Raw genomic sequence first — 19,719 nt, 5'->3', positions numbered from 1 at the left:
GTAAGTAAGGCGGCGGGCGGGGAGGCGGGAGGGGCGGCTCCGCCCGCGCAGCCTTCCCCCCAGGACCTCCGCGGAAGCCGAAGGGAGGCGCCCGCCCTGCGCTCCCCGGGCCGGGGGTGCGGGGTCCGGAGGAGCCTCCCCCGGAGACAGCGCGCGTCTCTCTGCAGCTCCACTCCGGCTGCAAGAAGCGGAAGACCTGCGCGCGGACTCGGGGGCCGCGGGGCCGGGGCCGGGGGCTCCCCGCAGGCTGCGGTTGCGGCGGCCGCTGGGGACTGCGGAGCTCGGCGGGGACCCCGGGGTAGCGGGCGCGGGGGCCCGGCGCCGCCCGACGGCCGGACGGGCCATGTCCGGAGGCTGGGGCTCGGCGGCCCTGCCCCCCGGCCCCGGGGCCCGGAAGCCCGCCCCGCGGAGCCTCAGCTGCGTCTCCGACCTGGACGGCGGCGCGGCCCCCGAGCCGCGGCCCTGCAGGCCCCCCGGGAGCCCGGGCCGCGCGCCGCCGCCGCCACCCGCGCCGTCCGGCTGCGACCCCCGCCTGCGGCCCATCATCCTGCGGCGGGCGCGCTCGCTGCCCAGCTCGCCCGAGCGCCGCCAGAAGGCCGGGGGCGCGTCGGGGGCCGCGTGCCGCCCGGGCTGCAGCCGGCAGCTCCGCGTGCGCTTCGCCGACGCGCTGGGCCTGGAGCTGGCGCAGGTCAAGGTGTTCAACGCGGGCGAGGACCCGGCCGTGCCGCTGCACGTGTTGTCGCGCCTCGCCATCAACTCGGACCTGTGCTGCAGCAGCCAGGACCTGGAGTTCACCCTGCAGTGCCTGGTGCCCGACTTCCCGCCGCCCATCGAGGCCGCCGACTTCGCCGAGCGCCTGGCGCAGCGGCTCATCTGCCTGGAGCGCGTCACCTGCTCGGACCTGGGCATCAGCGGCACAGTGCGCGTGCGCAACGTGGCCTTCGAGAAGCAGGTGGCGGTGCGCTACACCTTCTCGGACTGGCGCAGCGCGCACGAGGCGGTGGCCCGGTGGCGCGGCCCGGCGGGCGCCGGGGGCACAGAGGACGTCTTCGCCTTCGGCTTCCCGGTGCCGCCCTTCCTGCTGGCGCTCGGCTCCCGCGTGCACTTCGCGCTGCGCTACCGGGTGGCGGGCGCCGAGTATTGGGACAACAACCACGGCCGCGACTACAGCCTCACGTGCCGCAACCACGCGCTGCACATGCCTCGCGGGGAGTGCGAGGAGAGCTGGATCCACTTCATCTGAGGGCGTCCCTCGAGCCCAGCCGCGGGGGCCTCGTCGCTGGGCTCCCCCATCCTGGCGGGGACTGTTCCCCCCCACGGCCTGGGCCTTCTGACTTCAGCTTCTGCTCCAAGGCCCCCAGGCTGTGGCCCTTTCCATCGTCTACTTGAAACGTCTGTGTCCCTAGGTCTAAAGAGTAGCCTCAGGTGGCCAGAAGGCCGTGGTATAATGCGCCGGGGGAGGGTGCTGGGTGGGCGGAGGATGCATGGCGGTGTTGGCCCCTCTGGAGAGGGCCTAGGCGGGGTGAGTGGGTGGGTGGGTGGGTGGGTTGGTTGGTTGGTTGATTGGTTGGTTTTTTGGAAAGACGCATCCTCCTGCTACGAAAGCCTGTGACTTTTGCATGTGTCCTGATTGGGTCTTTGTAAATGTAGTCGTTATTTATTGCCATTGTGGTGTTGGAACATTTTACCCTTGTTGGATGCTTTCTCAGGAACAGTCTGGATTTAACGAGCTAGAATATAAGTCAGTCTTGTGTGTTTGTACCCATCGTAAACAGAATGTACGGTGTGACTCCCATCACCGTCCCTTGAGGCATTTCTGCCTTGGGACAAGGAAAACCTGAGACTAGGTTTGCTTGCCAATGTCTGTAGACTTCGAACAGTGGGAAACTATTAATAGGCAAGAAATGTATGCCTCATCGGTCATCACACAGCCATTCTTGGGAGTTCAGGCTGCCCTGCTTATTAGGCCTTGTGTCTTCTACGCCAAGAGCCGAGGAAGGTGGGGAAAAAGCTAGACTTTGAAAACTACCAAAAACAGTCCCTTCTCTTGCACTCTCTTCTCTTACTTCCTGTGCTCTCCTTCTTTGTGTTTGGTAATTAATGTATCTGCATGTTATCAGGCCATTCTGTTTAGGTTTGAGGCTACCTAAACATTTTGAGGAATCCTGCCTTAAGTTATTTCAATTTTCAGACAACTCTACAGAAAAATGTCAGGCAGCAATGCTCTTTGCAGTTACCTTTTTTGATGACTAAGGTGACTCTTATGTCTGCTTAAGGGTCAGGATATTTCAGAAGTCAGGTTATCAAGTGGAACTTGCAGGTGTTTTCATCAATAGCTGGAGCCCTGGAAAGAAAAATCACCAGTATTTATACTTTTTAATAGTTTTAAATTGTTTTTATATCTACCCAGTTTTATCAGCTACCTGCCAACTTTATTCTTTGTGCCTTCAGATAGAGTTTCTAATATTATCTGGACTTTTCCCCCCAGTTTTTAAAATGTTAAATGCTTTTCTTTATGTTTTTTATTTTTTATTTTGTATTTTATCTCCAACCAAGAAGTCAAGGCCTTTGTCCCCTGCTGGATGCCACGATGACTTAAAACTCCCAGCAAGGCGCTGATGACTTCTTTTGGTGCTGAGTGGTGGTCTGGCAGCAGGTGCTAGCACTGCGGTATGGAAAACCCATCCAGAATGAATAAGGCCTTCAACTTGTGACTCTTGGTTCTGATAACAGTTGAAACCAGTGTGATTAATTTGTGATCACTGTCACCAGTGAATTAACTCTGGATTTTTGAACACTTAATACCATTTGTCAAATCAGTATGTCAAAGATATGCTTTACCTTTTAACCAATTTGTTTTTATAATTGCAACGTCTGTGTTTGTAAAATTCCAAGAAGAGGAATGACTTTCATTGGTACTTTTTGATAGTAAGAACACTGAATTTTGATTTAAAGTATTGTGATTCAGTTGAACCTTTGGCTATTAGCACTGTGCACTACATTGACATGCAAGACAGAGTGGAAGCCTGGTTCCATTTCCTGCTGTTTCATAAACTGTCCAATTAGGTCAGCAAGCCTGAAAGAGCCTTGGCTGTTGTGTCCTTGGCCCCAGCCCAGAGTGCAAGACAATTGTCCAGAGCATTCAGGTATAAGAGTTAGAGCTGCCAAATGTATTGTTGTGTAAAGGCATGTAAAGAATCTTGCCCTTGTGAAAGTCACTTGTCAAAAAGGTTCTGGTCATGGAATATACAGTAAATGTTTTATCTTCAATATTAAGAGAACCTCAACGTGCCTTTAAAAAAAATCAACATTTAAAAATTTAAGAACTTAAATATACCTGCCTAGTTGATAAAGAAGTTGATAAAGTTCAGCTTAAGGAGAGCTTTCAGATCCTAAAATGGCTATATTGCTTAGCTGTTAACATTTTGCAGTGGATTGTGCAATTGTGGGGGTTGTCTCCCCAAACATATTTTAAGGTCATTTAAGATGATTTTACTAAAGCCTAAGTATTAAAGTATGTGGATAAATTATCATCTGAGGTGTGTCTTTCTTGTGGTCTAATTCTAGAAATAAGACTTAAGAAACTTCTTGCTTAAATCATTGCAGACATGAGTCTTATTCTTCCCAAAACACTCTCAAATTTAGTGCCTTTGCCAAAAAAGGAAAACTGTAGGACTCAGCTTTAGCATCACAGTTGTGTTATGTCTTTGAGAAACTGAAATGCAATCTTTTATGCCAGGTCAGTGTTAACATCTGACAAAAAGCTCTAAGGGAACGTGGGGTATGGGATAGTGATTCCACTTCTCTCAATGCTTGCTGGATGCTGTGTAAGGAGTCATGAATGTGGATTGAGCCCCTCACCCAGTACAAAGCCTGGCACGCAGGGGGAGGAAATTAACGTGGATTACATTTATTGTGCACTCATTCTTGCTTGCTCACAGTGATAGGTACTGCATGTGGCTGATTTCATTTAACTCCGAAAATTACCCAGTAGATAATATCCCTGTCAGCTGATGAGACTGATGCTCAGAGAGGTTTAGTAATTCTTCTAAAGACCCACAGCCCGTGAGCAGCAGAGTCAGCATTGAAACCTGTACCAAAGTCCACATGCTCGGCCCTGTGACAGGATGTGCTTGTTAACTTTAATTGTAAGTCCAATTATGATTGATTGATAAAGCTTTTCCATCTAACACCATACTCCAAAACCCTATTTAAAAACAATTTAAAAAAATAAAAACAATTCAAATAAGATGATCTGCTTTTATCTTCCATGTGGTGCTTTACTAACCCATCCCCATGCTTTCCAGACACATGAAACAGTAAAGATTATCATTTTTCTTCTCTACTAAAAAGTGGCAAGATGAGACGAGTTCAGGGTGCTTGTCCGCTGTATCCGTTTCTGAATTGCTTCATATTTTAGACCACAGACATTTCCACTGATCTTGTTATTTAAACTGATGCTTTAAATGGAAATGCTCTAAAAAGCCTGGGCCTATCCTGATGATGATTGTGCGCAGTCCCACGTCTGCATGGCCGCAGCCTAATGTCCCCCAGGAGTCTGGGGTTTAGCTAATTAGGGCAGGAGGCACCCCCCCACCCCCCGCGCCCGCACAGCATCCCCTGCTTCTAGGAAACCCGGGTGGGGGCGTGGCCTCGAGGGGGCGTGGCCGGGCAGCAGTGGGCGGGGCCAGGGCTCAGTGGGGACCGGCCTCATCTGGTTCGCAGTCCTCGCAGGTTCTCCCAGTGACCCGGGTCTCTGCGGCCCCGCCCAGCCGCCGCCCTCCAGGGTGCCCTTGGGCAGGCCAGGGTGCCCGTCGGCGCCCTGCAGAGAGGCAAGTCGGGGCAGCCGGGCGCGTCCGCACCGCGGGAGGGCCGTGCAGGGGATGCCTGGGCCTCCTCTGGGGCCCCGCCCCGGGCCACGCCCACCGCGGCGCCCCTGGCTCCAGCCTCGGGAGACCCCTGCGCGGCCGTCGCGTGCGAGGGGCGGAGCCTGGCCCGCGGGCTGCGCTGATTGGACGTCGTTCCCACCGCACGCGGCGCTGATTGGGCGGACGCTTCCCGCCCCCTGTCGGCCGTCTGAGGAGCCGTGGCGGGAGTCGAGGCCGGAGGCGCTACGCGAGGCGGCGGTCGTGACGGCGGCTCCTGGGGCCCGGCGCGGAGGCCTCTTCCAGCCCCAGGTGGGCCGGGCGTCGAGGCTGGGCTCCCTGACGGTGGGGCTGCGGGGCTGTGGCCTCCGGCTGCGACGGGCGGGCAGACAGACGGGATGGCCAGCCCCCCGCCGCCCCCGACGGTTGAGCGGAGCCGTTGTGGAGAGGCCTGGGCGGCGCGGAGGCGGGGCTGAGGGGCCGACTCGGGCGGGCGGGCCGGGCGGGCCTCGAGCCGATCTCGGGGGTGCGGGGCCGGTTCCGCACCGCGCGGCGCCTTCCCGGGTCAGGGGAGGCGGGTGTGGCGGGCGGGGTGTGGCGGGAGCGGCAGGCCGGGGGCGGGGCGGGCCGGGGCGGGCTCCGGCGGCCGGAGAGGAGGTTCCGGCCCCGCCCCCGCCCCCGCCGCCCGCCCCCGCCGCCCGCGATTGGCTGGGGCTCGGGGTGGGCGGGGCTTGCGGCGCTCCCACCTGCTCCTGCGCCCGCGGGTCCCGGATTCCGCTGCGCTGGGCCGGCTGCCCCCTCCCCCGCCCCGGGACCGCGGGAGGGAAGGAGGGAGGGCAGCGCGTGTGAATGGAGTCGTGGGTGCAGGGGTGGTTGGGGGGCCCTGTGCTGGTCCGCTGGGCTCCGGGGTCGGGGGGGCGGGGGTGCACCTGCCGTCTGCCGTGGGTGCAGGGGTGGAGGGGGCTCTTGTGCTGGTCCGCTTGGCTCCGGGGGCGGGGGGTGCACCTGCCGTCTGCCGTGGGTGCAGGGGTGGAGGGGGCTCCTGTGCTGGTCCGCTTGGCTCCGGGGGCGGGGGGTGCACCTGCCGTCTGCCGTGGGTGCAGGGGTGGAGGGGGTCCTGTGCTGGTCCGCTGGGCTCCGGGGGCGGGGGGGCGGGGGTGCACCTGCCGTCTGCCGTGGGTGCAGGGGTGGAGGGGGCTCTTGTGCTGGTCCGCTTGGCTCCGGGGGCGGGGGGTGCACCTGCCGTCTGCCGTGGGTGCAGGGGTGGAGGGGGCTCCTGTGCTGGTCCGCTTGGCTCCGGGGGCGGGGGTGCACCTGCCGTCTGCCGTGGGTGCAGGGGTGGAGGGGGCCCTGTGCTGGTCCGCTTGCAGGAGTCGGGGAGGGGGCGGGGGTGCACCTGCTGGCTGCTGTGGGTGCAGGGGTGGTGGGGGCCCTGTGCTGGTCCGCTGGGCTCCGGGGTCGGGGGGTGCACCTGTTGTCTGCCGTGGGTGCAGGGGTGGTGGGGGCCCTGTGCTGGTCCGCTTGGCTCCGGGGTCCGGGGTGTGCACCTGCCGTCTGCCGTGGGTGCAGGGGTGGAGGGGGCCCTGTGCTGGTCCGCTGGGCTCCGGGGTCGGGGGGTGCACCTGTTGTCTGCCGTGGGTGCAGGGGTGGTGGGGGCCCTGTGCTGGTCCGCTTGGCTCCGGGGTCCAGGGTGTGCACCTGCCGTCTGCCGTGGGTGCAGGGGTGGAGGGGGCCCTGTGCTGGTCCTCTTGCAGGGGTCGGGGAGGGGGCGGGGGTGCACCTGCTGGCTGCCTCGACCTTCGCTCGTCCCCGGAGCCTGCACACGGGCAGGTTTCCCCTGAGTAGCCCCGGGGTCCCAGCTCCCAGTGCCCTGGACCTGGATAAGTGTCCGTCTGCGTGCGTTTCTCTGTCGTCCCTGTTGTGTTGCGTGGCGCCTCGCGAGGGTCTGTCAGCCTGTTCTCTCATTGTAGACGACTGTGCCGCTTTGTCTCCTTCTGCACCTGCGTGACCCGTTCAGTGAAGGGTGCCGACTTTCTGGTTCTTTGGGAGCCAGTGTGCACCCAGCCTTGGGAGGGAGGGAGGAGTCACTGGGTGGTCTAGTTTTCCTGACTTCCAGTCGGCCTGTGTGCCTGATAGTTTTCCTTTTCCTCAGCCGACTTCTTGCAGGACGGTTGTCTGGGAACAGCTGATCAGCTTTCTTTGTGCCTCTTGGCCATAAGTGATTCGTGCAGTATTTCATGTCTTCGGAAATTACCTTGTTAAATCCAAATTCACTTTATTTTAGTTGTGAAGACAGAAAAGCATCAGGACGTAGGGGTACTTGCCCCCCGCAGTCGCTGTTCCTAGGAAGAGAGTACACACTGGTGTCCCTAAAATATGTGTTAAGTGTTTAAACTTTTTAGTCGAGTTTTCAGATTGTGAAATAATATGAGTCTTTAGCTTTACAAACATACCTTCATTGCAGTATGGTGTAAGCCAGTACGTGTAGAACTGTTTTCATGACTGAATATTGTCAGAATATAAAAGCATTGAATTCACTTGTGATATTTATGACTGGTGAATTTTGGATAAGTAATAAAATATCTACCTATAAAGTCAGAAATTAGTATATGTTCCATAATTTTAGATAAATCAGCAAATGTATTACAATCAAGACTTTTACGTTTGTGTTCTATTGGCAGTATGATTTAAGGATTAAAGCAATATGTAATTGTATTTTAAATCTACTAATTTGAGTATATTTTCATCAAAAATGTGAAATAGTATAAAAATATTTTTCCTTTAGGGGCACCTGGGTGGCTCAGTCAGTTAAGTGTTCTAGATCCCAGGGTCATGAGTTCAAGCCCGGAATTGGGCTCCAAGCTGGATATGGAGCCTACTTTAAAAAAAAAAAATTTTTCCCCTTAAAATTTTTTGTAATATTAAATATTCTCCTAAGATTAAGATAAAATAGTTATTAATGAACATTAATCTTAAATAAAATTATTTCAATAATAAACTATTTTAAATAAAATTTATTAAATAATTTTATAAAAATAAACTTAGTCACCATTCTAGTGTTTACTTGACCTCTGCCATTATAGAATCCATACTGTGTCCATGCTGTTTATGTCTAGATTTACATGTGTACAAGTCAAAGAATACTGTGAATTGCTTAGAACTATAAAATGTTCCTCAGTCACCATGTGCAATTGTTGCTAATACTGTGCACTAGGTTGCTAGTACTTCCAGAACCACAAGTTGGAATGCAAAGAAAAGGAAGAGGACAATAGGCACTATTAGGAAGCAGTTGTTCATTATGCAAGAAGCAACTATATTTTTGCTCTGCAAGAGGAAGGATTTGACAGTGAATTAATGTCTTTTTTCATACCTGAGTACTTAGGTTTCTCAAATGCTATTTCCATTTTAAGCATAGAGAAAATGTCAGTCAGTATTGGCACAACCTGCAACCTTCTTAGCATTGTTTTGGCCTCCTCTTCCCCTTAAACTTTTTTTTTTCAAAGATTTATTTATTCAAAAAAAAAAAAAAGATTGATTTATTCCTTAGAGAGAGCCAGAGCCAGCCAGCCAGCTGGGGGGAGGGGGCAAAGGGAGAGAATCTCCAAGCTGACTCCCTGATGAGCATGGAGCCTAAAGGGGATCTTGATCCAGCAACTTATGAGATCGGATGTGAGCTGAAATCAAGGGCCAGTTGCCCAGCTGACTCAGCCACCCAGGTGCCCTGACTTTTTTTTTTTTTTAATAGAAGTTTTCTAACATCTACTAAATAAACAGAATAGCATAATTAACTGAAGTCCCCTTTTCTCTGAAAGTTGTGAGTTACAAGAATGAATGTATTTGGTCATAATTATAGGACTTGCCGGTGGTGGATTCTGAGTTAATAAAGATTCCTGTGTGCTCCTTAATAAAATTGTGTGTGTTTGTGTGTGTTTGTAGGAGAGATAATAGTTTATTTTTGTGAATATGGAAAATAGAAGTCTAATTTTTTTCATATACTGAGTCATTTTCCTAATACCGTTTATCAACTAGTTTACCTTTTTCCCTCTGATTTATAAAGTTCTATGTATACATGAACTTACAATATACATTTGGGTATGCATTTGGATTCTCTTCTGTTTTATCAGTCCATTTATTTCCTGTTTTTAACACTGTAGTAATTGTGACTTTGTAATATATTTTAATATTAAATGGGATTATTCTTTCCCTTTTTACTTTATTTTAATATTTAAATTTTAGGGATCTCTGGGTGGCGCAGCGGTTTGGCGCCTGCCTTTGGCCCAGGGCGCGATCCTGAAGACCCAGGATCGAATCCCACGTCAGGCTCCCGGTGCATGGAGCCTGCTTCTCCCTCTGCCTATGTCTCTGCCTCTCTCTCTCTCTCTATGTGTGACTATCATAAAAAAAAAAGAGAGAGAGAGAGAATAAAATGGTATACTGAGTGGTTTCTCTTTAAAAAAATATTTAAATTTTAGTATAATTAATGTACAGAATTATATTAGTTTTAGATATATAATATAGGGATTCAGTAGTTCTATAAATTACTCAGTGCTTATCACATTAAGTGTAACCTTAATCCATTTCACCTCACCTATCTCCCCCACTCTCCTTCCCTCTGGTAACCAACAGTTCTCTATATTTGTCTGTTTTTTGTTTGATTTTTTTCTTTGTTTATTTCTTAAATTCCACATATGATTGAAATCATATGGTATTTGTCTTTCTCTGGCTGAATTATTTTGCTTAGCATTATACTCTAGATCCCTCCATGTTGTTGCAAATGGCAAGAATGCATTTTATGGCTAATATTCCTATATATATATATATATACACACACACACACACACACACATATATACACATACACATACACACTATATAGTCAGCCATAAAAAAGAATAATAATATATAATATACATATAAATGTATATACATTTATGTATATTATATACATTTATATATACATACACCACATCTTCTGTGTCCATCTGTTGATGGACACTTGAGCTGTTTCCATAATTTGGCTACTGTAAATAATGCTGCAGTAAACATAGGGGTGGATATATCTTTTCAAATTTGTGTTTTTGTATTCTTTGGGTAAATACCCAGCAATATAATTACAGGATCAATTGGTGGTTCTATTTTTACTTTTTTTGAGAAACCTCTGTACAGAGTAGCTGCACAAGTTGGCATTCCCACCAACAGTGTACAAACTTCCTTTTTCTCCAGATCCTCACCAACACTTGTTTCTTGTGTTGTTGATTTTCACCATTTTAACAGCTGTGAGGTAATATCTCCTTGTGGTTTTGATTTGTATTTCCCTGATGATGAGTTGAGTATCATTTCATGTGTCTATTGGCCATCTGTATGTCTTCTTTGGAGAAATGTCTGTTTACTACACTTTTTGCTCATTTTTATTTTTATTTTTTTAATAAAATAATTTTTTATTGGTGTTCAATTTACCAACATACAGAATAACACCCAGTACTCATCCCGTCAAGTGTCCCCCTCAGTGCCCGTCACCTACTCACCCCCACCCCCCCGCCCTCCTCCCCTTCCACCACCCCTAGTTCGTTTCCCAGAGTTAGGAGTCTTTATGTCCTGTCTCCCTTTCTGATATTTCCCACACATTTCTTCTCCCTTCCCTTATATTCCCTTTCACTATTATTTATATCCCCCAAATGAATGAGAACATACACTGTTTGTCCTTCTCCGATTGACTTACTTCACTCAGCATAATACCCTCCAGTTCTCTCCACGGTGAAGCAAATGGTGGGTATTTGTCGTTTCTAATGGCTGAGGAATATTCCACTGTATACATAAACCACATCTTCTTTATCCATTCATCTTTCGATGGACACCGAGGCTCCTTCCACAGTTTGGCTAATGTGGACATTGCTGCTAGAAACATCGGGGTGCAGGTGTCCCGGCGTTTCATTGCATCTGAATCTTTGGGGTAAGTCCCCAACAGTGCAATTGCTGGGTCGTAGGGCAGGTCTATTTTTAACTCTTTGAGGAACCTCCACACAGTTTTCCAGAGTGGCTGCACCAGTTCACATTCCCACCAACAGTGTAAGAGGGTTCCCCTTTCTCCGCATCCTCGCGAACATTTGTGGTTTCCTGCCTTGTTAATTTTCCCCATTCTCACTGGTGTGAGGTGGGATCTCATGGTGGTTTTGATTTGTGTTTCCCTGATGGCAAGTGATGCAGAGCATTTTCTCATGTGCATGTTGGCCATGTCTATGTCTTCCTCTGTGAGATTTCTCTTCATGTCTTTTGCCCATTTCATGATTGGATTGTTTCTTTGGTGTTGAGTTTAATAAGTTCTTTATAGATCTTGGAAACTAGCCCTTTATCTGATAAGTCATTTGCAAATATCTTCTCCCATTCTGAAGGTTGTCTTTTAGTTTTGTTGACTGTATCCTTTGCTGTGCAAAAGCTTCTTATCTTGATGAAGTCCCAATAGTTCATTTTTGCTTTTGTTTCTTTTGCCTTCGAGGATGTATCTTGCAAGAACTTACTGTGGCCAAGTTCAAGAAGGGTGTTGCCTGTGTTCTCCTCTAGGATTTTGATGGAATCTTGTCTCACATTTAGATCTTTCATCCATTTTGAGTTTATCTTTGTGTATGGTGTAAGAGAATGGTCTAGTTTCATTCTTCTGCATGTGGATGTCCAATTTTCCCTTTTTGCTCATTTTTAAATTGGATCTTTTTTCGGTGTTGTATAAGTTCTTTGTGTATTTTGGATACTAATCCCTTATCAGATATATCATTTGTAAATATCTTCCCCCATTCAGTAGGTTGTCTTTGTTTTTTTGGTTGTTTGCTGTGTAGAATTTTTATTTTGATGTAGTCCCAATAGTTTACTTTTTATTTTGTTTTCTGTGCCTTAGGAGACCTATCTAGAAAGATGTTGCTGTGGCTGATGTCAGAGAAATTGCTGCCTGTGCTCTTTTTTAGGATTTTATGGTTTCCGATTTTACATTTAGGTCTTTAATCCATTTTGAATTTATTTTTGTGTAGAGTGTAAGAAAGTAGTCCAGTTTCATTGTCTTGTATGTAGCTTTCCAGTTTTCCCAGCACCATCTGTTGAAGAGACTGCCTTTTTTCCCCATTGTATATTCTTGTCTGCTTTGTTATACATTAGTTAACCATATAATTAATCCTGAATTTATTTTTGGGCTTTCTGTTCTGTGGACCTATGTGTCTCTTTTTGTGCCAGTACCATACAGTTTTGATTACTACAGCTCTGTAGTATATCTTAAAATCTATGACCTTATTAAATTCATTTATCAGTTCTGGTAGTTTTCTAGTGGAGTCTTTATGGTGTTCTAGGTATAGTATCCTCTCATTTGCAAAAAAAAAAAAAAATGAGTTTTATTTCTTCCTTACCAAGTTGGATGCCTTTTATTTCTTTTTCTTTTCTGATTGCTGTGGCTAGGATTTCCAGTACTGTGTTGAATAAAAGTAGTGAGAATGGGCATCCTTGTCTTGCTCCTTTTCTTAGGGGAAAAGCTCTCAGTTTTTCACCATTGAGTATGATGTTAGCTGTGCATTTTTCATATATGGTCTTTATTATGTTGAGGTATGTTTCCTCTAAACCTCTTCCCTTTATTTTTGAATAATATTTTTGCTGGCTATAGATTTAGTTTGTAGTTTTTCTTTCAGCACTAATTCCTTTCTTTCTTTGTTTTTACGTCTTGTACTTTTAGTGTCTTTGTCTGGCTTTGGTATCAGGATGATGTTAACTTATGAAGTGAGATTGGAAGTATTCCTTCTATTTTGGGGAAGAGGTTGAGAAGGATTGGTTTTAGTTCTTCTCTAAATGTTTGGTAGAATTCATCAGTGAAGCCATCTGGTCCTGGACTTTCCTTTGTTGGGAGGTTTTTGATTACTGATACAGTCTCCATACTAGTGACTTATATGTTCATATTTTCTATTTTTTCATGATTCAGCCTTATATTTCTCTAGCTTTTATGTTTCTTCTAGGTTTCATTTCTTCTAGGTTGTCCAATTTATTGACGTGTAATTATTCATTGTCTTTATATTTCTGTAATATTAATTCTAATGTTTCTCTCATTTATGATTTTGAGTCCTCTTTTTTTTTCTTGCTAACTCTAGCTAAAGATTTGTCTATTTATCTTTTTAGAAATCCAGTTCTTACTTTTGTTGATCTACTGTATTTTTGTCTCTGGGTCATTTATTTCCACTCTGAGCTTTGTTATTTCCTTCCTTCCACTAATTTTGGGCTTAGTTTTTTATTCTTTTTCCAGTTCCTTGAGGTGTAAAGTTAGGTTGTTTATTTAAGATCTTTTTTCTTTTACTGTAAGCATTTTTCACTATAACTTTATCTTTTAAAACTGCTTTTACTGTATTCCATAATTTTTTGGTATGTTGCTTTTCCATATCATTTGTCTCAAGGTATTTTTTTATTCTTTGATTTGCTGGTTGTTTAGAAGCGTGTTTAATCACCACATAATTGTAGAGTTTTCGGTTTTCTTCTTATAATTGATTTTTAGTTTCATATCCTGTGGTCAGAAAAGATGCTTTATATCAGTTTTTTTTTAATTAAGACTCGTTTTGTGGCCTAACATATGATTTACATTGGATAATGTTCCATGTGTGCTTGAGAAGCATGTAGATTCTGCAGATATTGAGTGGAATGTTCTGTATATGTCTGTTAGGTCCATCTGTTCTACACGTAGGTTAAGTCCAGTCTTGAGGCACTTTACAAAGATGCTATTCTATGTTTTCTGCTCTCATAGTTCCTGTTGGTCAGGTATCAGCTTATTGATGCTACTTAAAAGTAACCCTCTTTTACTCTCTGGCAGCTTTTAATGTTTTTGTCTTCGATTGTCAGCAGTTTCTGTGGTCCACCTGGGGATAGTTTTCTTTTTCTTTATCTGGGCTTCATATACGGCTTTTTGAATCCACAGGCTGACATGTTTTATTGGTTTTGGGAAATCCTCTGTCATCATTTCTTAGGAATTCTTTCTGCCCCATTCACTCTCTACAAGGACTTCAGTTACAGATACATAGGGCTTTATAACTTCTCCTCTGTGCTGTTCTATATTCTTGTCTCCCTCCTCTGTGTATCTTTGTTTCTTTCTGGATAGTTTTTTTCTGGTATAGCTTCTATTCTAAAATTTTCATTTTATGTATGTATATTTTCCATTTTATTTTTAATAATTTTGTTTTTTATTATTTTTGTTTCTCAAATAATGTGATTCATTTTCAAATTTTCTGTGGCCTTCCTTACTCCCCACTCTAGTTTCTAGTTTTCTGCCAACATTCTCTTTTTAAGTAATCTTTAAGTACACATACTTATGATTACTTTAAAGTATTTGTTTAATAACTTTGCCATCTAGAGGTCCTGTGACCCTGTTACTTTGGGCTACCTCTGGCTCTTCCTCATGTTTTAATAGATTTATCCAAGTCTAGGAATTGCATTTTAAGTATTGTTTTGGTTGCATCTACAGATTTCTGTATGTATGCATATTCAGTTAAATATTTAGTAATTTCTATCTTTTTATATCTTGTGGACTGTCCAAAAGAACATATTTTAGTTTCCAAGTACAGGGAAGTTTGAAGCTACCTTTGTATCTGATAGCTTAATTTATTATAAGAACAGGGTATCGATTATTCTTTTGCATGCTTTTGTTTTTGCTCTTGTGACTTAAGGTTTTCTCTTTATTATAAAGAAATAACCTCAAAGTGTTGTAGATGTACTTTTTAAAATTTGTCTTCTTTGGGATTCAGTGGACTCTTTAAATTTGTGGATGTCTCCATTTATTTTAGGAAAGGTCTTGGCTTGACTATTATTCAACTGCTACCCCACAATTTTTTTTTTTTTGTAATTTTTGGAATTCTTATTGGGTAGATATTGGAATGTCTGCATCTCTCCTTCATATCCCAACTTCTCTTTGTATACATTTTATCATTTCATTCCTTTGTAATATTCTGTATCTTATCATCCAGGGAATAGTCCCTCCTGCAGACAGCTACTCCCTTAATTTTCAGGCTTATGATAATAGTGCCAGTAGTGGATACTTGAGGTTCTAGCCTGTGTTGTTTCTCAGTAATCACCCTTTTGGTTGTTGACCTCAGGTACTTATTTCTTACCCCTGTATTTGAGATAATACTTTTCATATCCTTTCCCCCCTCTCCTATTTTCTATCCATGAAGCAATTCTGTGTCACGCATGTGTGTGTATATTAAAATCTTATAACAGTGTGTGATAGGACATTCTCAAACAGAAGCAACCTAAATTTCTATCTTCTGTGATTGCTTGGGAAGAATTTAAAAAAAAAAAGAGTGAAGCAAGTAGAAAATAAGTTAACCCCTTCATTGGAATTGAGGAACCAAAGAGTGGGTCCCTGCATTTTCTGGGTCAGAGTTTTCTGAGTCAGGCAAAATGACAAAATGACTACCAGCTATTTAGAAATCTTGGAATCATTATCAGTATATTGGAATTCCCAACTAGCATGGACCTAGAATTGCCCCTCTAGTATATAGGCCAGAGCAGGCAAGCACAACCAGATGGGGCATAATCACATGTAGGCCCTGAATAAGTTTGGATGGAGCAGCTGGGCTTTCCAACTGCTTAACTATGGAGGCTGGCTTTGGTCATTTTCATTTCCCCTCAACAGTAGTCCAATCTACATTTTACTGATCTCATGTTTTGTATCCCATTTACCTGTATTTTGGCAAGAATTTACTGTACTTTTAAAAAGGCATGTAAGCATAAATTAAAAATAAAGCTTGCCTTTCACAAATAACAAGTTACAGTTCTGTGCAACTCACTACTCTTCCTCCCCAGTGAGCTGATAAACTCTCCAATAGCGTCCCTCTCATTCTCTCCCCACAACCACACACACACGTGCAAATATGTATATACTTATACCTAGATATATAATCATAAATAAGACAATTTTTAACATAAATGCCATTACATAGTTTGGATTGTTTGGCAACATATTTTTAATTTAACTTAAAATTAACTGTGAATATCTAAAATTATGGTTCATCTGTTATGTTTATAAATTTGATTATCATATATCACATTTTATTCATTTTTCACCTTCCCTTCTATTCCCAACTCCTATCTGGGTACTTTTTCGACTCAAGACAATGCTGTAAAAACACCTTTAGACTTGGTTCCAATTTTAGTATATGCGCTGCCAAAGCGAGCGCATAGACTTGGTTCCTTAGACAAATGTTTCTCTGGGGAATCAGATATTTTTCTCCCTAGAGTTAATCTGAAAATACAAGAGATTTTTTTTACTCATGCCTTTTGTCTGCCTGATATGTATGCCCTATTGGCCCTTAAATTTCTCTACTAGCACATCTGCAAGAAAGTAGACTGTGACTAACACTACTTGTTCTCATTAAAACATAGTTCTATATTCATCTTGGATTAATTAATTGCCGTTCTATGTTGGGTTTCAAGTGTTTCTATTATAAAGCTCTTCATCATATAGATTATTTTTAAATTATCCCAGTTACATTGTCTAGAAAAGATGATATTTCTTTTCCTTTATAGAGTTAATGACCAAATCACATTTGAAAATGTTAGATGCTTTTGTTAAGATGGTGGGTGATGCTGGGGTGCCTGGGTGGCTCAGTTGGTTAAACATCTGCCTTTGCCTCAGGTCCTCATCTCAGGGTCCTGGCATCAAGCCAGCATGTCCCTGCTCAGTGGAGATTCTACTTTTCCCTGTCCCTCTGCCCTTCTTCCTGCTCATTCTCACTCTCTCTTTCTGTCTTTTTTTGCTCCCTCATATAAATAAATAAGATCTTTAAAAAAAAAAATGGTGGGTGGTGCTAATCAATCCTGTTGATTCCTTTTTTCCATTCCTCTTGGAAGGGACAATGTGCTTAGGTTTTCTTTTCCTCCTATTCTCAGATAGCCTGGTCTTTGGCAATATATTTGCATATTCTCCCCTTCCTAAATATTATGTTACTAGCCTGAATTTCATTTATACACTAATTCAAGATTATTTTTCTTTCCCCAAAGTTGGAACAAATACAGCAGGAATCCCTATACCTAATGAGAGAGGTCCAGGTTTGTATTTTTTCACTAACTAGTATTGTGACCTTTTGGCAAGACATTCAATATTTATTTAATCTATAAAAAGAGAAGTCTTGAATAAATGATCTTCAGGCCTTCTTCCAGAAACTTCCTTGACCAGATTCACGTGTGTAATTTCATTAACAGTGAGGAACTTGGAATTATTTATTGCCTTTGGTTTAAGCACCAGTGCTTATTTATGTGTATTAAGATTTTGAACTGTAAACGTAGAATAGATTGTAAGATACTAAAAGCATGTTTTGTTTTACAGGTGCTTCTTTTGTCTTACTGTTGTAATATTAAATCAAAATGCCTATAAGACCAGATCTCCAGGTATGTAGTCCTAGACCAAAGAAAGGAAGTATTTTAATTCCTAAAATCACTTCTGTTTATTTATGAGTGTTAAGTGCTATATTTTTAGGAAAGATGAAGCTTACTTATTTTTATGAAATGGTCAAGAGTAGAATAAGTTAAAACATTATTTTTTCATTTTTTAATAGATTGTTTTCACAATCTGTTATATATGAAGTATGAAAGATGCTGATTATTTACATATACCTTTTACATTAAAAAATTATGCAGTGATTCATGTATAATTTATGCTTGGATATTTTTATGTCAGGGTTTTAAATTTAAGATTGCATTTTGATAAAAACATTTAAATATAAAAAGTTTTAATATATCTATTTAATGTGTATGCAATTTACCACCAAATCTGGTGATCGGATTATAGTATAAAAATTCCTTATTAGTGATGTTATACTTCACTGGTAAGAATGGTGTATTTTATAAAGGCTATAAATGTATAACATAATAAATTATATATGTAATTCTTAAATTATATTGATATGATTTCCAAAAGTGATTTTATCTGTCTTTATGCATTTTTAAAAAACTATTTAAATCTCATTAAAAAATCGATAGGTGGGTGGCTCAGTTGTTTGGTGCCTGCCTTTGGCTCCGGGGGCGTTGGGCTCCCTGCATGGAGCCTGCTTCTCCCTCTGCCTGTGTCTCTGCCTCCCCCCCCCCCGCCCCTCTCTCTCTCTCTCTCTGTGTCTATCATGAATAAATAAATAAAATCTTAAAAAGAAATTGATAGGTGTGTTAGGGTTTTATCCATGGCGTTAGTATTAGTTACTATAAAGTTTATAAAGTTTATTTTACGTCTTTCATTAATAAGTTTCTTTTTGGAGCTTGACGTGATGATGACTTACAATAAAAGATACGAAGTGGAAAATTAGTAGACTATATGTGTGTATATATATATTTTTCGTAGAATCTTGCTATTACCAAAAAAGCTTGATCTCTGTGTTACTCCGAATTTAATAGTTGACAGCTTTTTTTTAAATAAGTAAATTGATATAAGCTCTTCTGAGAATTTTCATGCAAAAACAATTCTTGAATTACTAGACTGCATACAGTGACTCATTTTGGTTTTGATTCCATCTCTGTGCCATTAACTGTATTTCTCTAGCAGTTGGAAAAATGCATTGATGATGCTTTAAGAAAAAATGATTTCGAACCTTTGAAAACACTTTTACAAATTGATATTTGTGAAGATGTGAAGATTAAATGCAGCAAGCAGTTTTTACACAAATTGGATGGCCTTATATGCAGGGTAAATAACTGCTTTTTGTTGAATGATTGTTAAAATTATTGAATAGTTCCCTTTCTAGGAAAAAATACTCTATTGGAAGAAATGGTAAACTTGATTATAATATTATATAAATAAATAAGATTTCTAAAAAAAATCTGAGGAGTCCCAATAATAAACTACTATTTTATAAATAAAATATACAAAAAGCTATGTTTCCATAACATTACCATTATTAACTGTTACCTAAACTGAGGAAAAATAGTTCACCTGTTTGAAGTTTGAACAACTCTTAAAAAAAAGAAAAACCTATCAGCATATTCTTCATGCTATGGGGACAGTGACTGAAGCTTTCAAAAATTAAACAAACAAAAATGATCTAAAACCCTGAACTTGATATTTATCATATGTAAGGCATTTTTATACAGGAGAAAAAGTGATTGACAGTCTCCCCCAGTATCTGACAGTTATGAATCTAAAAGATTGAGTAAAAATTTCTTATTTCCATTAGTTAAACACATAGAACTTTTTAGAATGGAAGGTAACTGACTCATTGAACTGTAGTCCAAAGGTTCTTGAATTTATACAAATCTGCCTATTTGTGTTAGGTTTGTCATTCACAGGCTGGGTGGCTTTAGTCCTTGCTTCTCTCAACCACACTTCTGTACTTTGCAATATGGAGATGATAATAGCAGCTTTCAGGATTTGTGAGGATTATAGCTTCTAGGACAGTACCAGTGCCACACTATTTTGTATTAACATGTTTAAGTGTATCTTTTTTGTTTTAGGAGCTTAATAAAAAGGATATCCAAATAGTTTCAACCATTTTGGTTTCTTTTGGAAGATGTGGCAAAAATATCACTATATTGGGGCAAGCTGGACTTTTAACTATGATAAAACAAGGACTGATCCAAAAGATAAGTATGGGATTTGTAATATTAACATGAGGGAAAAATGATTCAAGGTGTGTTTTCTAATAAATGGTTCAAACAGTTGAGAAATAAATTTGGGGACTTTACATAAAACTTTAGATAAGTATTTTTGTAACTTGAGCTGTATGTTACAAAGATAAAGATCAAAAAGACACTCTATACATAGGCTCCTTAATCATCATATGAATTTAAGGCCATAAGGATCCCTGAAGCCTTTACTTGCTTTATTTTCTCTTATCTGTTTACTGTCTCACTTCCTTTTTCT

The 19,719-nt window shown here is 43.3% G+C and overlaps 2 protein-coding genes across 11 annotated transcripts in view; both read left to right on the top strand.

Moving 5' to 3' along the window:
- The window catches only part of SYCP2 (synaptonemal complex protein 2), a 78,853-nt gene that overhangs the window by 16 nt on the left and 59,118 nt on the right, over nucleotides 1–19,719 (top strand). For 6 of the 10 annotated variants that reach the window (XM_077873776.1, XM_077873783.1, XM_077873780.1 and 3 more), the window contains exons 1-4: nucleotides 5,043–5,177; nucleotides 17,200–17,261; nucleotides 18,403–18,546; nucleotides 19,311–19,441. In XM_077873776.1, the coding sequence (XP_077729902.1) occupies nucleotides 17,238–17,261; nucleotides 18,403–18,546; nucleotides 19,311–19,441 (299 nt within the window). In that variant the 5' untranslated portion in view covers nucleotides 5,043–5,177; nucleotides 17,200–17,237. Of the gene's footprint in view, nucleotides 1–5,037; nucleotides 5,178–17,199; nucleotides 17,262–18,402; nucleotides 18,547–19,310; nucleotides 19,442–19,719 lie in introns of those variants that run through there. The other 4 variants (XM_077873784.1, XM_077873777.1, XM_077873778.1 and 1 more) reach the window with 4 other exon arrangements.
- Nucleotides 7–1,524, top strand: PPP1R3D (protein phosphatase 1 regulatory subunit 3D). Its single transcript, XM_077873788.1, has one exon. The coding sequence runs from the start codon at nucleotides 344–346 to the stop codon at nucleotides 1,241–1,243; it is 900 nt and encodes a 299-aa protein (XP_077729914.1). The 5' UTR covers nucleotides 7–343; the 3' UTR covers nucleotides 1,244–1,524.

This window comes from Canis aureus, chromosome 26 (genome assembly GCF_053574225.1).
Source record: "Canis aureus isolate CA01 chromosome 26, VMU_Caureus_v.1.0, whole genome shotgun sequence".
NCBI classification, from domain to species: domain Eukaryota; kingdom Metazoa; phylum Chordata; class Mammalia; order Carnivora; family Canidae; genus Canis; species Canis aureus.
The sequence above is the reverse complement of the archived record's forward strand: the minus strand, read 5'-3'. Positions and strand labels throughout refer to the sequence as shown.

Coding starts and splice junctions, on each gene's coding strand:
- PPP1R3D (XM_077873788.1), top strand. CDS start 344: ATGTCCGGAGGCTGGGGCTCGGCGGCCCTGCCCCCCGGCCCCGGGGCC.